The 15,110-nt window shown below is 35.1% G+C and overlaps 1 protein-coding gene across 5 annotated transcripts in view; it reads left to right on the forward strand.

Annotated features, from left to right (window-relative positions):
* The window catches only part of PTPRN2 (protein tyrosine phosphatase receptor type N2), a 1,470,018-nt gene that overhangs the window by 199,172 nt on the left and 1,255,736 nt on the right, over window positions 1–15,110 (forward strand). Inside the window, exon 1 of one of the 5 annotated variants that reach the window (XM_074267310.1) lies at window positions 9,876–9,928. The exons of the other annotated variants lie outside the window; for them this stretch is intronic. Within the exon in view, the coding sequence (XP_074123411.1) occupies window positions 9,883–9,928 (46 nt within the window). The 5' untranslated portion in view covers window positions 9,876–9,882. Of the gene's footprint in view, window positions 1–9,875; window positions 9,929–15,110 lie in introns of those variants that run through there. 5 annotated transcript variants of the gene reach the window in all.

Genomic DNA, 15,110 nt, shown 5'->3' on the forward strand with positions numbered 1-15,110 from the left:
AACGAGCTTCCAGCAGCTCTCTGGGATTCCTTCCAAATTGAATAACTAGCTTCAAACACCATTAACAAAATAGATTCCATTTAAGCCCAATGAAATTTAAAGAAAAAAAAAGAAACCTATTTCCCTAGTTTCAGAAGGTAAACATATCTCTGGGGATCAACTCTTCAGATTGAATTGCTTTATAATTATAGTGGTTCTTCCTGTTAATAATTTTTGCCTTAAATCCATTTTGACTCTTGTAATCCATTTTTAGGGATGCAAGCAAGAACCCAACCATATTTCAGTGGTATGAAATAGCACAGCTCAGGAAACAAATGGATTTTGAATGTTATAAAGCTCAAGGCAAAAAGATGGTGATGATCAAGGAATTCCAGTTTTTTTGTCAATGTGGAATTCCAAACTCCCTTTATCTTTAAAAATATTATTGATGAGAATTAGGTAAGGGGTACCTAAATGAAATTAGGTTTAATTTAGGTCTAGTGGCAGGTTCGGGGTACAGAGAGTCAAATAGAGCTCTCTTGCAACCCCTTTGGATTTGGCACAAGGATACAAAGTTAAATGAGGTCTAGTAGCGGCACAAGAGTTCTCTGTAAAGGAATTTACAGACTCAAAAACCTAGATTAATAAAAGAGGTTTATTATGGGGTTTGGAAGTAAAGTTGAAGGTAGAAAGACGCCAGGGCTAACACAGGGCGGGCAGGAACTCTTGCATAGCTGGCGTAAGGATGCCATTTTTGGGGCACTTGCAAAGAGTGGACTCCAGTTTCCCTGTTTTATAATGGGGGGCTTTTGGTAATCTTGGAGGGTGGAGTCCCAGGTTGGCTCCTGGCTGGTTTCAGCCCCAGAATTCAATGGGTTTTTAGATAAGGAACTGTTTGTGCTTAGGGTGGGGGTTGGGAAAACCTGAGCAGATCATTAGAATGGGGGCTGGGACAGCCCAAGTTAGCTCAGATCAGATGGGGGCTGGGAATTAGAAAGGAATCTTAACTCACATCATTATGATATATTATACTTTCTTGTGTTAAATGGGCCAGATATTTTTTGTGGAACATAAAGCAAAAGCCAGAGTCCAAAGGGAAAGAAACGATCTTTATGATTACATTTAAGCTTGTTAGCAAAAACATTATTAGCATGAAAGTATTTCTCAGTGGAAATGTAAATTAATGTAAATGAATTAATTTGGCATTTAAGGAATTCTTCTAGGCAATGGTGTAGGTATATTGAAATCTGCAGTTGTTTTGGGTAAATAACTTTTGCCCAATTGAAGACATTTTTGTGTTTCAATCTTATGGATTCTGGTTCTGATTAACTACCAATAAAATGTATTTTAGGGATTAGAGTTGCAGAAAGAGTAAACTGAAAGTGAGTCATTTGGAAATGAATTGGTATTAGCTATTGATGACTTAATTGAGTAAATGCTTTTACTATACATTTATTATTCACCTGCTATGTGCCAGTAAGTACACAATTATACTGAGGATACAATGAAAAACAAAAACAGTCTCTTTTTTTTCAAGGAATTCCCAGTCAAATGGGGGAGAAAACATGTAAAAATTCTAGTATTTACTGGCTAAGTTTGGAATAAAATTAAGATAATCATGATGGGAAGGCACTAGTGTGAATGGGGAATTTGGAAACACTTCCTTTAGAAGGTGGAATTTTAACTGAATCTTGAAGGAAATCAGGTGGTTGAGACATGGGAAGGCTAGCTCATGAAAATGCTTGTACTTGGGAGATGGATTGAAGAACATGAAGGAATCCAGTGTCTTTGGATAGAGACCAAATGGAATGTAAGGTGTAATCATGGAAAGATAGGAAGGGGTCGGGTTATAAAAGGCTTTAAAATAAAAAAAAGAGAGAGAATTTTACATTTGATCTTGGAGATTACAGTGAGCCACTGAAGTTTATTGAATAGGGGAGTGACATGATTAGACCTATACTTTGAGAAAATTAATTTGGCAGCTGAATGAAGGATGGAATAAGATTTGAGATAAGGAAACTGACCAATATTCTATTCTAATACATCAGACATAGATTATGAGAGTCTGGACCAGGGTGATGATAGGGTCTAAGCAGAAAAGGGGGTACAAATGAAAAATGTTTATAAGAGGTAAAAATCACTTGAATTTGGTATGCTGTACTCAGATCTGTACATTAGCTATATCATTTTGGCAGCTGTGTGCAAGATGAACTGAAAAAGGAGAGAATCTTGAGCAGGTACACAATTAAAAAAAATATTGTATTTGTCCAGACAAGAGGTGATGAGGTCAGAACTCTTGGTGGTTATAGTGTAGGACAATAAGGAGACATATTTGAGAATTGTTGTGGACAGACAATTGATAAGACATGGTAAATGATTCTTTGTGCTGAAATGAGACTGAGAAGTCTAAGATGATGCTGAGGGCAAAAATTTGGGTAACTAGTGGTGACTTCAACCGAGATAGAGAAGTTAGGAAGAGGAGCTTAGGAAGGCAGATAATGAAAGAAAGTATAATACCAGAGGAATAATAATTCCTATCACAAGATAGAATAACAAGGACACATTGGCAATTAAGGCTAGCTTATAGTATCTTGCCATAAAAAAGGCCAGTGATGGACAGTCACACGCTGATTTTATGGAAAGGCTCATTAAAGTGAGCCAAGAACTGAGAGTCACAAAATCTGAGATCTCTTTCAGGTTTCACTACTGGCTTTGTGACCTTGAGAAAAAGTAAACAACCTTGTTGCTAGAGTCTTCATTAATTAAATGTGTTGATATTTTGTTCACAGTCTGACTCTAACCTACTTTTTCTGCCTTAATACATGAAAAGCTAGTTTTCTTTCCTGTACTACCTTGCTCTCCTCTTTTCCATTCTCAATCTTGATTGTCTTGTATTCAAGTGCCAGCTCAAGTGGTGTTTCCACAAAGATTGGGCGTGGGATAATGCAAGGGCTTCTGGGAAGAACCACCCCAGCCAATGAGCTTGCCCCCTCTATCAAGTCAACCTGAGTTCTCACCTTGTAATTGTCCAGAAAACCTGAATTCTCACCTTGTCACCATCCAGACAACCTCAGTTCTCACCTAGTAATCCCAACAGGCAAGTAAGAAGAGGAGAGAGATCAGAGAATGCAACTGCCTCTCAGTCTCCTTGTATTATTATCATCCTTTCACATGAAGGGATCTATTCTGGTCAGAATTCGATTCCCCGGCAGCCACTAGCAGGTGGCTCCCATAACATAGGTAGACTAGGGAAGGACATCTGAAGAAGTTAGGCTTTGAGCTTAATTTGGGAAGTATCCAGGTAAATTAATACAAGTGAAGGAGAAAATTTCTGGTGTTGAGATCTACTAGTTTTGGGCTTCAGTGTCTTGGGTGTCGGATAGAGTGAATATTACTAGATCATAATGTGAAAAGAGCAGAGTAGAAAGAGAACGAAACCTAGGAAGGAATAGGTTGTGAAGAGCTTTAAATGCCAAATGAAAGACTGTAGGGAATCCTGTAGCTTAGTTATTTCTGTGTTTCATTTCTCATCTCACACTCTGCTTAAAAGATTAAACTCTTTAATGATAGGGGGAGTGTAGACTCTTGAATCCTAACAGTGCTTTACATTCATTTTTTTGGTTTTTTTTAGGGGTTTAGACTTGTGATTTCATAGGTTTATCCACCGTGGAACCTTCCTTTTTTGATGCATTTTGACATTTGCTCTTCAATTTTTATAGTCTTAGAGAGTTATCTTGTATTATAAGTACTTAATAAATATTTCCTAAATTTAAATAAATAGTTCTTTGCAGTATGATTCTACTTATATGTGGCTGTTAGCATTCATGTAATTAGATACATATGTACATACATGTATATAAATAAATACAAACTATATGCATATATATGAAATATTATTACATACATATATGTATTAATTTTCTTTTTTTATAGGGAGATGCTTTCTATCTTTACAAGGGATAATTTAGGCCCCTTTTCTTGGTAGAGACAGCTACCATTTTGAGGTTAAATTTTTTTAGATGCCAACTTATATTCACATAGAGAATTCTTTTTGATGATATTGGTATGAGAGTAAGGAAATTATTAGAAGTATGTTAGGAAGATGATGCTATTTAAGAAGATGGGAATACCTACTTTTCTACTTCCCTTTTCCATATTATTCCTACCTTTTGTTTACTATTAGTACCTGTAAGCACATTCATTGAATGACTAGTGGGTTTAAGAAGCAAAGTTGAATAAAAAAATATTAGTTGAAAACTAATTGTGTTTAAGGCAGTAGGGCCTAAGCTTTGTAGGAATTTTAAGTTTTATTGATTTCTTTTGTTTTTTCATTACTAATATTTACTTCCTCCCTCAGAGAGCTCTTTAATAAAAAAATTAGTATGACAATTAAACAAAACAAAGTAAATTAAACAAAAAATTGGTGAACCTATCTGAAAGGGCATATGGCATTCCACATTTGTGACCATTTACTTGCCCCCTCCATGATCCCAATTGTCCCCTTCCTTTTTCCAGCTACCTCATGGTTTTTTTTTTATTGTAGTACGTTTATTTATTTTAATACACATTGTTTTATGAATCATGCTGGGAAGAGAAATCAGAGCAAAAGGGAAAAACCATGGGAGAGATTAAAAAAAAAACAGAAAAAAGAAGAAAACATAACATGTGTTGATTTACATTCAGTGTCCTTAGATCTTCTTCTAGATGCAGATGGCATTTTCTGTCCAAAGCCTATTGGGATTTTGGATTACAGAACCACTGAGAAGAACCAAGCCTTTCATAGTTGATCATTACACATTCTTGCTGTTATTATGTACCATGTATTTCTGGTTTTGCTTGTTTTGCTCAGCATCAGTTCATATAAATCTTTCCAGGCTTTTTTTGTAATCGGCTTGTTAATCATTTTTTAAATTGAGCAATAATATTCCATTACTTTCATGTACCACAGCTTGTTCAGCCATTCCCCAATTGATGGGCATCCAATCCTTTTCCAATTCTTTGCTACCACAAAAAGAGCTGCTACAAACATTTTTGCACATGTGAGGTACTATTCTCTCCTTTATGATTCCTTGGAATATAGACCCAGTAATGGCATTGTTGGGTCAAAGGGTATTCATAGTTTTATAGCCCTTTGGGCATAGTTTCAGATTGTTCTCCAGAATGTTTCGATCAACTCCATCAACAATGAATTAGTGTACCAGTTTTCCCCACATCCCCTCCAACATTTATCATTATCTTTTCTTGTCATCTTAATCAATCTGAGAGGTGTGAGGTGGTACCTCAGAGTTGTTTTAATTTGCATTTCTCTAATCAGTAGTGATTTAGAGCATTTTTTCATATGACTAGAAATCAGCAACCTCACTTTTAAAAATATTTTATTTTAATCTAGTTGGAGAAATATGAGCTAAACATTAAAAATCATCACTTTATATCACTTCATTGGGGAAGGCTGTGACCTTCTCAAGGAAGGAGCCTATTTTATATCCCTCTTAACATCTGCTGGACTCAGCACAATATATGCTATTGAGTTGAATTGAGTGGTAGTACATGTTTTGTGAAGAAATCAGAGAAGCAAAGAATACTTTGGGGAGGGGAGGGATTGGAGAAGGCTTCATGACAGAGGTGAACCTTGAGTTGGGCTATGAAGGATGGGTATGATTTAGACAAAAAAAAAAGGCAGAAAGACCTATTTAAATGAAGTTAAAGTGTGTTCTGTACAGAAACCCTCTATTTTTGGTCTACAAAGGCTATAATTTTTTTATTGAAACTCAGGTCAAAATTTTACTTGAGAAACACTGGTAAATCATCCCTAAGTTTCTTCACACCTTTCCTTTTAAAATTGCATGTTTCCATAACTAGGGCAGACATACATATCTATGCATGAATATTCTGAAAAGAATTTGCTCACTTTCAAAAGATTGTTGGACAACTGAAGTACTTGACTTTAAAAAATATTCAAGGCTATGGGGGTGATAATAGAGATTAAATCATTAAAGCATGATTTTTTTTTCTGTTTTCACTGTAATTTCTCTAACTGCCTTTTAGAGGCTCTTCCTTTTTTGAGATAAAGGAAGAGTTTGAGACTGAATCCAATCAAGGTGTAGTGCTTGGAATGTTGTTCTTTGCCCTTTATTTTGTCTTTCTGTCTTGGTTCTTTAATGAATTCATTTCTAGGGATAAAAAACACGTCTTTATGTGTTGAAATTGCCTTCCTTACTAGGAGAAATCATATGCAGATAGATGTAGGTGATATTGACATATTAGTACAACAGATGTATATCTCTCAAAAGCCTTTGGGGACAACCGTGTGTTTAATTAGGCAAGGGACTTTTTCTGGACTATAGCTCCCAGCTATATCTGAGGGTATGATATGATGAAGTTTTAGAAGAGCTTTGAAACAGAGTCCTGAGAAAAAGGCTGATCAAAGGTAGAAATAGCTGCTGATCAATGAAGATTTCCACATGCCATAACACATAGCATTCCCTAAGGGTTTAAAACAATGAAACTGATCCCTCCTACTATGTTGGATCTGGCATCCTGATATAGTCATTCTCTGGTGGGAACATCGACTCTCTTTGCTAGAAAGATTTTGGCTAGAAGCTCGTAGGAGTTATGGGATACCCAAATCAGTGAGGAAAGTCTAACTTCTGGGAGATGCATTCCAGAGAGGATCTTTGTCTCCTCAGGCAGGGTCTTTCCCAAAACCTTCTGAAAAATGTAAGTGACCTTGAAACAGAACAAAGACTGGCATTCTTTCATTTGATGAATCCAGAAATATTTGGAAGGAAAGGGATAAAAACTTCAACTTGGTTCAATAGATTCTATGATGCTTTGTATTGTTTTTATATCACTTTCCTTTCTAAACATCTCCCTTTTGCTCCTGTCCTCAGTTATCTTCATAACAAAGAATCTAAAAAGAAGAGAGAAAAAACAGTTTAGCAAAACTGACACTGAGTCCAACATCATATACAGTATTGTATACCTCCTATACTAATATTCCTATCTTTAGTGCCAAGCTTAGTTGTTATAATTATATACCATTGAGTCATTTCTTTTAGTTTTTGTATTTGTTATCATTGTTTCCTGTTCTACTTGAATGTAGATGAAGAAGGGATTCTGAGATAAAGATTTAGAAGACAACTTTTATGTATTTTGAAGGGTGCTTCAGAAGCTGACTTGATGCATTACTATTTTACCTGACTGATATTGGATCAAAGTTATTGATAACCTACTATGTTAAGAGCCAAGGAAAATACAAATATGCATAAGGGATAGCCCCTGTCTTTCAGAAGCTTTCATTCTTAGAATAAGATACAACACACAGAGAAAAATATAGAAATTAGAATGTATTAAGAAACTTTTCACTATTTTTATTTTGCATTATGACATTTTGCTCCCTATTAAAATGACTATCTCTATATCAGAAGTTGTTAACCTTTTCAGTGTGTTGCAGACTTCTGGTGGTCTAGCAAAGCCACATTAGAACAATGTTCTCAAATCCATAAAATAAATTATTTACAAAGTAAACCAATTATATTGAAACATGGTTATAAAAATATGAAGCACATTCATAGAACTCCTATTAAAAGCCCCTTCCCTAAGGGCTTATGACATATAATCATAATTGTTCCCTATTACCTTATAAACCATTAGTTTGTCATAAATATTCTAAAAGTAAGCCTTACTAAAAATGGAACCCAATCTTAACAAAAAGGTAAAGGTTAGATGACATACAATATTGGTGGGATGATAGCTGTGGAAAGGGTTTAGGCTCCCGAGTAAGAGTGGATGGTATTGATATCCTTGAAAACAGGGAATGCTTGTAAATTTCTATTTTTTTAATTTAGGGAAATATTTAAAGATGGTATTCTTCCTTGAAATAAAAGGTAGTGAATGTGACATTTTACTTAGTATCTCTATATTTGGGTAGAATTAAGAAAATATAAATATGTTATTGAAACTTTGATAGAGCTATTTTTAATTGGTATTCTTTCTTATATATATACATATACATATATATGTATATATATGTATAATTTTTATTTCTTATCAAAATGCATTTTTCATGTCTTTTCAAAATTTTTCATAGAAGAGCCATACAATATATTGGGGATCTTTCAATGACCATGATGATGATGTGGTGATATTGGTTATTATTGTAGCATTTGATGCACATCATCCCAACTTTTAGGATATGTTTCTCAAAAAATACAATCCCAGCTTCATGGTAGTCTGAGTTTTTAATATCTTTTAATGATGTCATTGTATTATTTTACTTGGCCTTTTCTCCACTACATTTTCCATCACAAGTCTATTGGAATTGTCTTGTGTCATTGTATTGATGAGAAGAGCTAAATCTATCATAGCTGATCATCACATCAACATCTTGCTCTTACTGTGTGCAATGACTTTTCTGATTCTTCTTATTTTATTCAGCATTAGTTTATGAAGTCTTTGCAGGTTTTTCTGAAATTCTGCCTGCTCATAATTTCTTACAGCACAATAGTATTCCATTACTTTCATATATTGTAACTTATTCAGTCATTCCCCAATTTATGGGCATCCCCTCAATTTCCAATTCTTTTCCACCACAAAAAGTGCTACTATAAATATTTATATATACGGGTTCTTTCCCCTTTTTATAATATCTTTGGGATACAGACCGAGATCAGAGGTTATGGGCATAGTTCCAAATTATTTTACAGACTGGTTAAATAAGTTCACAATTCTAGCAACAATTCATTGGTGTTCAGTTTTTTTGCATCTTCAACAGTTTGTATTTTTCTCTTTTTTGTCATATTAGCTAATCTGATAAATATGAGGTGGTACCTCAGAGTTATTTTAATTTGAGTTTCTCTAATAACTAGTAATTTAGAGGATTCTGTTCATATGACTATAGATAGTCTTAATTTTTTCACCTGAAAAATGCCTGTTCATATCCTTTGATCAGTTATCTTTTGGGGAATGAATTACATTCTCATAAATTGGACTAGAATTTTACTTTATGGTCATTAATCTTGAATATCTATATTTGAGACCCATCTGTAGCCAAGAGTCTTCATTAGTTGTCTGTGACTGGACTATACACAATAGAGTTTTACTTTAGAAGATGTCCTTCCAAAAACCTACCAGGTCTCATGATCCTTTAGTTTTTCAATTACAAAATTTTTTTTACTTTACATACTGATGAATTTACGTATGTGTATATATGTGGATATTATGAGAGAAGGAACAAAAAGCAAACTGAACCAAGAATTAAGGTTATTATCTAGCTGAATCTTCTTATGTTCGCATCACCAATACTAATAATAATTTGATGGTGCAATGAATACAGTTTGGAACTTGGAGTCAGGAAGACCCATGTTCAAATCCTGTCTCAGACACTTAAAAACCTATGTGGATCTTTAAACTCGGTTTCCTGATCTATAAAACAGATGATACGTCCACCTTCTAAGGTTGTGAGATAAAATTAGATAATATTTGTAAAGTGCTTTGTAAACCTTAAATTTCTATATAAATATTATAATTATTATTATCATCATTGATATGATGATATAAGAAATAGCATGTCCAAAAAAAGCCTAGAAGCTGGCTTTGAAGTTAAGAAAAATAGTTATTAAGCAAAAGTATTCTCTGTAAAACATTCTAACCCATATTGGTTGTGTGACCCTAGGCAAGCAATTTATTTAGCCTATTTTTTGAGGTTGATGCTATTTTATTTTTTTAAATAAAAGCCTTTTATTTTCAAAATATATACAAAGATATTTTTCAGCATTCATCCTTGCAAAACCCATGTTCCAAATTTTTTCTTCTTCCCTTCTCCTCACTCCCTTCCCTAGACAGGAAGTAATCCAATATATGTTAAATATGTGCAATTCTTCTTTATGTATTTCCAGATTTATCATGCTGAAAAAGAAAAATCAGATCAAAAAGGGAAAAAAAATGAAAGGTAAAGAACCCAAGCAATTAACAAAAAAGGTGAAAAGACTGTGTTCTCTTCCATATTCAGTCTCCATAGTCCTCTTTCTGGATGAAGATGGCTTTCTCCATTACAAGTCTATCAGAACTGGCCTCTATCATTTCATTGTTAAAAAGAGTCATGTCCATCAGAATTGATAAGATCATAAATTGTAAAGAAGGTACCACCTTGTATTGGTAGAGGGAATTCTTTACTGGAAGTTTCCTACACTGATGAGAAGAGAAGTCTTATTAAAATTGTATAAAATTATAGGGCTACATAAAAAAAGATATGGGCTTAAATATGTATTATACATACAAATATATGCACATTACATAACTTATTTTTTTACCCTCCAAGTATTATTATCCTTGCTTTACAGATGTAGAAGTGATGAGATCTAGATATGGGGTACTTAATTGAAATTAGGGTTTAAGTGAGGTCTAGTAGCAGATTCAGGGTACAGGGAGTCCAACAGAGCTCCCCTGCAACTTCTTTGGATTTGGCGCAAGAATACAGAGTTAAATGAGGTCTAGTAGCGGCACAAGAGTCCCCTGTAAGTAAAGACCCTAAAACCTAGATTGATATAAGAGGTTTATTGTGGGGTTTGGAAATAAGATTAAAGTCTAATTAGTAAAAGGTGAGGTAGAGATAAAAGGCACCGGAAATAGGATTCCAGTGGACAGAGATCTTGGGCATGCTAGGCGTAAGGCTGACATGTTTGGAACCTCTGCAAAGAGAGGACTCCAGCTTGGCTCTTTTATAATGAGAGATTTAGCAAAAGGGAGCTGTGGGTGAAGTCCCAGGTTGGCTCCTAGCTGGATTTCAGCCAGGGTTAGAATTTGAATTGAATTCAATGGATTTTGGGACTGAGCCAGATAAAGATGAAACTGTCGTGCTTAGAGTGGAGTCCCCTCCCTGAGGCAGTCAAAGGACGTTTTCGCTTTTAAGGATTTTTCAGAGTTTTGGGGTTTCCTCATCAGAAGTAACATTTAGAAAACTTAAGTTAATTGTCCATGACTACCAGATCTTCAGTGTCAGGAAGCAGGATTTGAACCCAGTTTCTCCTGGTTCTGAGTCAAGCACAATTTATTACCTTTCTTGGAAGGAGTTATCAGCATCCCCCTTGATTTGTCTGTCTCCTGTGAATAAAACACAGACTCTCTCTGTTAAGTCTTTATGCTATGTTTTATTCACAAGTTATTATTTCTGTAGCTTTCTTAAACCCATTATGTAGCTTTTCATATTCCTTTGGGTTATTTGTAATTTTAATTTTTCAAAGATCAGAGGATTCCCTGATTTATAGCCATATAGCATCCCCAGGAGAATACTAGGTTTTTACAGCAAACAGTTTGGGATTATGGGAAATTCTGCATATATTTGTATAAAAAGAATAACATTACAGGGAGAAGATATTAATTTTTCTTTGCTACCTAATCTGACTGGATGTTGTGAAGATTAGTGCTATGGGGTTATTTTTAAAGATATTTGGGGAAAGCATTATGTAAAAATGATATATATTGGTAGTGGTAATGATTATGTCTTTGGGTGTTCTTGTTCGTATTAATCTGGTGTTAACACAGTATGGAATCTGTTAGTTACATCCATTATGATATTCTTTTATTTGGCTAAAAATTTCCTGGTGGAAATTGCAAACACATTAAGACATATCACCTTCCACTTTCATCCTAATGAATAATACATCTCTTCTACAATTGTAGCAAGTAAATAGAAACACCCTGTCTTTCTAAGCTGCTTATATTTGGGATTCCTGCTCTGTCCTTCTTCCTCCTACAGATTCAAATGTTGATTTGAACAAAGTCCCTCTCTCACTATTACATGGTCCTTGCTTTTACTTTTATCCCATTATTAGGATAAGGATTTCATTGATAGGACTATTGGTTGAGGTAATGGGGAGAGGAAGAAGAAACAGATTTTCATGCTTTCTCTTCTTCTCTTTCTCCTCAAGGTCACCCTCCTCTTCCATCCTCCTTACTGTACTTTCTCCAGTTCAGCACTGGTCCAGCCCATCCCAGGAATGAAAAACTAAGCATAGTGATTAATCTGACTATTCTGAATGTAGATTTGGCCATAGTTCTTTATGTTCTCTATTTTCTCATCTGTGAAATGGAGATAATTATAGTACCAACCTCTCAGGGTTGATATAAGGATAAAATAATATGTGTAAAGTGCTTTTTAAACTTTAAATCATTACATAAAGGCAATTATTATTATTATTAGTCAAAGACCAACCATGATGGCAGGTGTGTATATTAGCCTTTCCTAAGAAATGGAAGTTGGGGCACAAGATCATTGACTTAATACTGAAAGGGACTTGAGAAGCCAGATATAATCTCCTTCTTCTACAGATAAAGAAACTGAGGCCCAGAAAAGTTAATGGGCTTAATCAGGTTCACAGATCTAGTAAGGTTCTGAGGAATTAGGTATTCCTAAATTCAAGGGCAGCAAAGGGGTTCAGTGGATAGAATGCTGGGCCTGAAATCAGGAAGACTGATTTCAAATTTGGCCTCATGACACTTACTTGCTGTGTGACCCTGAGCAAGTCACTTTTTCTTGTTTTCCTCAGTTTCCCCATCTGCAAAATGTGCTAGAGAAGAAAGGAGAAACCATTCCCTTATCTCTGCCAAGAAAACCCCAAATGAGGTCAGAAAGATTTGGATATGACTGAAGCAACTGAACCACCATTATCATCCCAAAATCTTGATTTCAAGTGTTATACTCCAGCTATTTACAATCCTTTATTGTGTCTTTCTGTTTTCTGTTGCTAACATTAAGAACCTTTAGCAATTCTTGGGTTGTATGCTTGCTTAAAATAAAGGAGAAGCTGTGAGATTGAGTTCTTTTCTGGGATGGGTCATAGAAGGAGAAGAATCCTGATCATCAGAAGGAGCACTTTCTGTGTGCCTGGTGTGCTGAACACTTAACAATTATTATCTCATTTCATCCTCACAACAAGCTAAGGGCTATTTTTATCCTCATGTTATAGCTAATAAGTAATTGAGCTCAAATCTTCCCTACTCTAAGTCCGACTCCATAAACATTATGCCATCTAGGTGCCCCTGGCAAAGATACCTGTAAAGATTCCTCTTTTGCTCTCCCTGACAAACCAAATAGGATTTAGGAAAATATCAACAGTGGGGTTGGTTTGGTATACGTCAGTATTAGGTGGCCTTGGATAAATTGTCATTTCCTAGGAAATATCTGGGCTGCCTGACTCTCTTGTCCATGTGTTATGGATCAAATGGAAGAAAAAAATGATTTATTAGGAGAATTAAATTTCATTCTCTGACCTCACACTGCCTTGGCACATAAACTGAGAAATATGCTGAGCAACTAAAAAAATTCCCTTAGAATTCCTCACAGTAAATCACTCCTATTGGGGTAATTAAGATTAAACTATAGTTCAGAAATTACTGGGAAATTACAGGAAAATGTAAATAATTTCCCCCCTACAGATATGTTCTATAGAATTTCCTTCATTCTTTCAAGATTGAAACCTTCCTATTTTCCCTTCACATTTATGTTTTTAAATAGTGAGCATTCGTTATTGTTTCCTCATTTTATGTCTTCCATTTATTCTCCTGAAAGTTCCTCTCGCAACTGTGTGCACAGAGGCCAAGAAAGAAGGGAGCCCTCGGGCACCTGTAGAGGGAAATGTAGGACTGAAAATGTTTGCATCTCCAGCTGGCCTGTCTTTTATGCTTGGCCCCTGGCAAGTGGAGAAAGACTGCGGATCCCAGAGGGTCCCTGCCTTGAGGTCAGCAAAAACCCTCATCCTGTTCATTTGGAGCATAAGCTGCTGACCAAGGGAGGCTAGAAGGGACAGAGTGATGGCGGAGCTTGGCCCACAAGAACAGCAGACATCCATCTAAGTACAGCTATCACACAGCAGTGGGAACAGAAATGCTGGATGGTCTTGGCAGCCATATTGGTACAGTCTGCCCCTGTTTTCCCCATTTTTCTCAGAAGGAAGGATCAGCAGTCCACACGAGTCCAAAAATATGAGGTTATGCTTTGCTCTAAGAAAGCTCATTATTAAGTGTTACAAGTACACAAAATAAAAAATGTCAGATCAAGAGGAAGTTCCTGTGGAGGATTTATATGAGGCCAGTCAATCAATCAACTTGTGGGAATTGATCAATAACTGGCAAGTGCTGTGTCCTGAATCATGAATCTGATAATTAGGAATTCATTGATTATGGACAAGTCATTCTACCTGCCCTCTATCTCTTCTGTAGAATGTAGGAGTTGGATTGGATGGTCATAGAAATACTTTCTAAAATGAGATCCATCATCCTTTGATTTCTTAAATGTCTACTGTGTGCTCAGCACTGGAGACACAAGGGCAATAGAGAAAAAACCTTATTCTGGAAGACTATAAATAATGATAATTAACATTTATGTAGTTCTTTAAAGTTTCAAAAGTGTTCTCTCATTTTCCTCACAACCCCTTTGAAGTGGATGTGAATATTATTATTTTATTAAGTACAATGAGAAAATTGAAATTCAAAGATTTGCCAATGATCAAACAACCAATTAAGTATCTGAGGCAAGATTCAGGCTTGACCCATTATTCTATTCATACCACCACCTAACTACCTCCAGGGGCCATTGGTGTTTAAAAAGAGCCCAGTACTTGCTCAGAAGGGACAGGCAGAGGGAATTGGGATTTGCTGTGGGTCAGTCAGCAAGCGTTTATTAAAGATTTATTGTATGTCAGGAACTGTGTGAAATGCTAGAGATATAAAGAAAGGCAAAAAAACCCCAACCAAACAATTCATTCTCTGCCTTCCCAGGTGCTAATGTTCCAATGATAAAGAAGCAACATGTAAATAACTAGATACATATAAGAAATATATACACACACATACACATATATTACTATGTATAATATTTTTATTTTACAGTTATATTATATATACTTATACTACAACATAGTATATATGTTACATATGTTACAATGTTTATAGTATAAATATCACATTACAATATAGTGTATATACTGTGCTACATACATGTATTACTATAATAGTCTACATTATACTTAATATGAATATAATAAAATGTATATTATACCATATATACTGTGGAATATATATTATATGAATATATACATATAGTTATACATAATTTGTATATATAGTGTTATTTA

This window comes from Sminthopsis crassicaudata, chromosome 5 (genome assembly GCF_048593235.1).
Source record: "Sminthopsis crassicaudata isolate SCR6 chromosome 5, ASM4859323v1, whole genome shotgun sequence".
Lineage (NCBI taxonomy): Eukaryota > Metazoa > Chordata > Mammalia > Dasyuromorphia > Dasyuridae > Sminthopsis > Sminthopsis crassicaudata.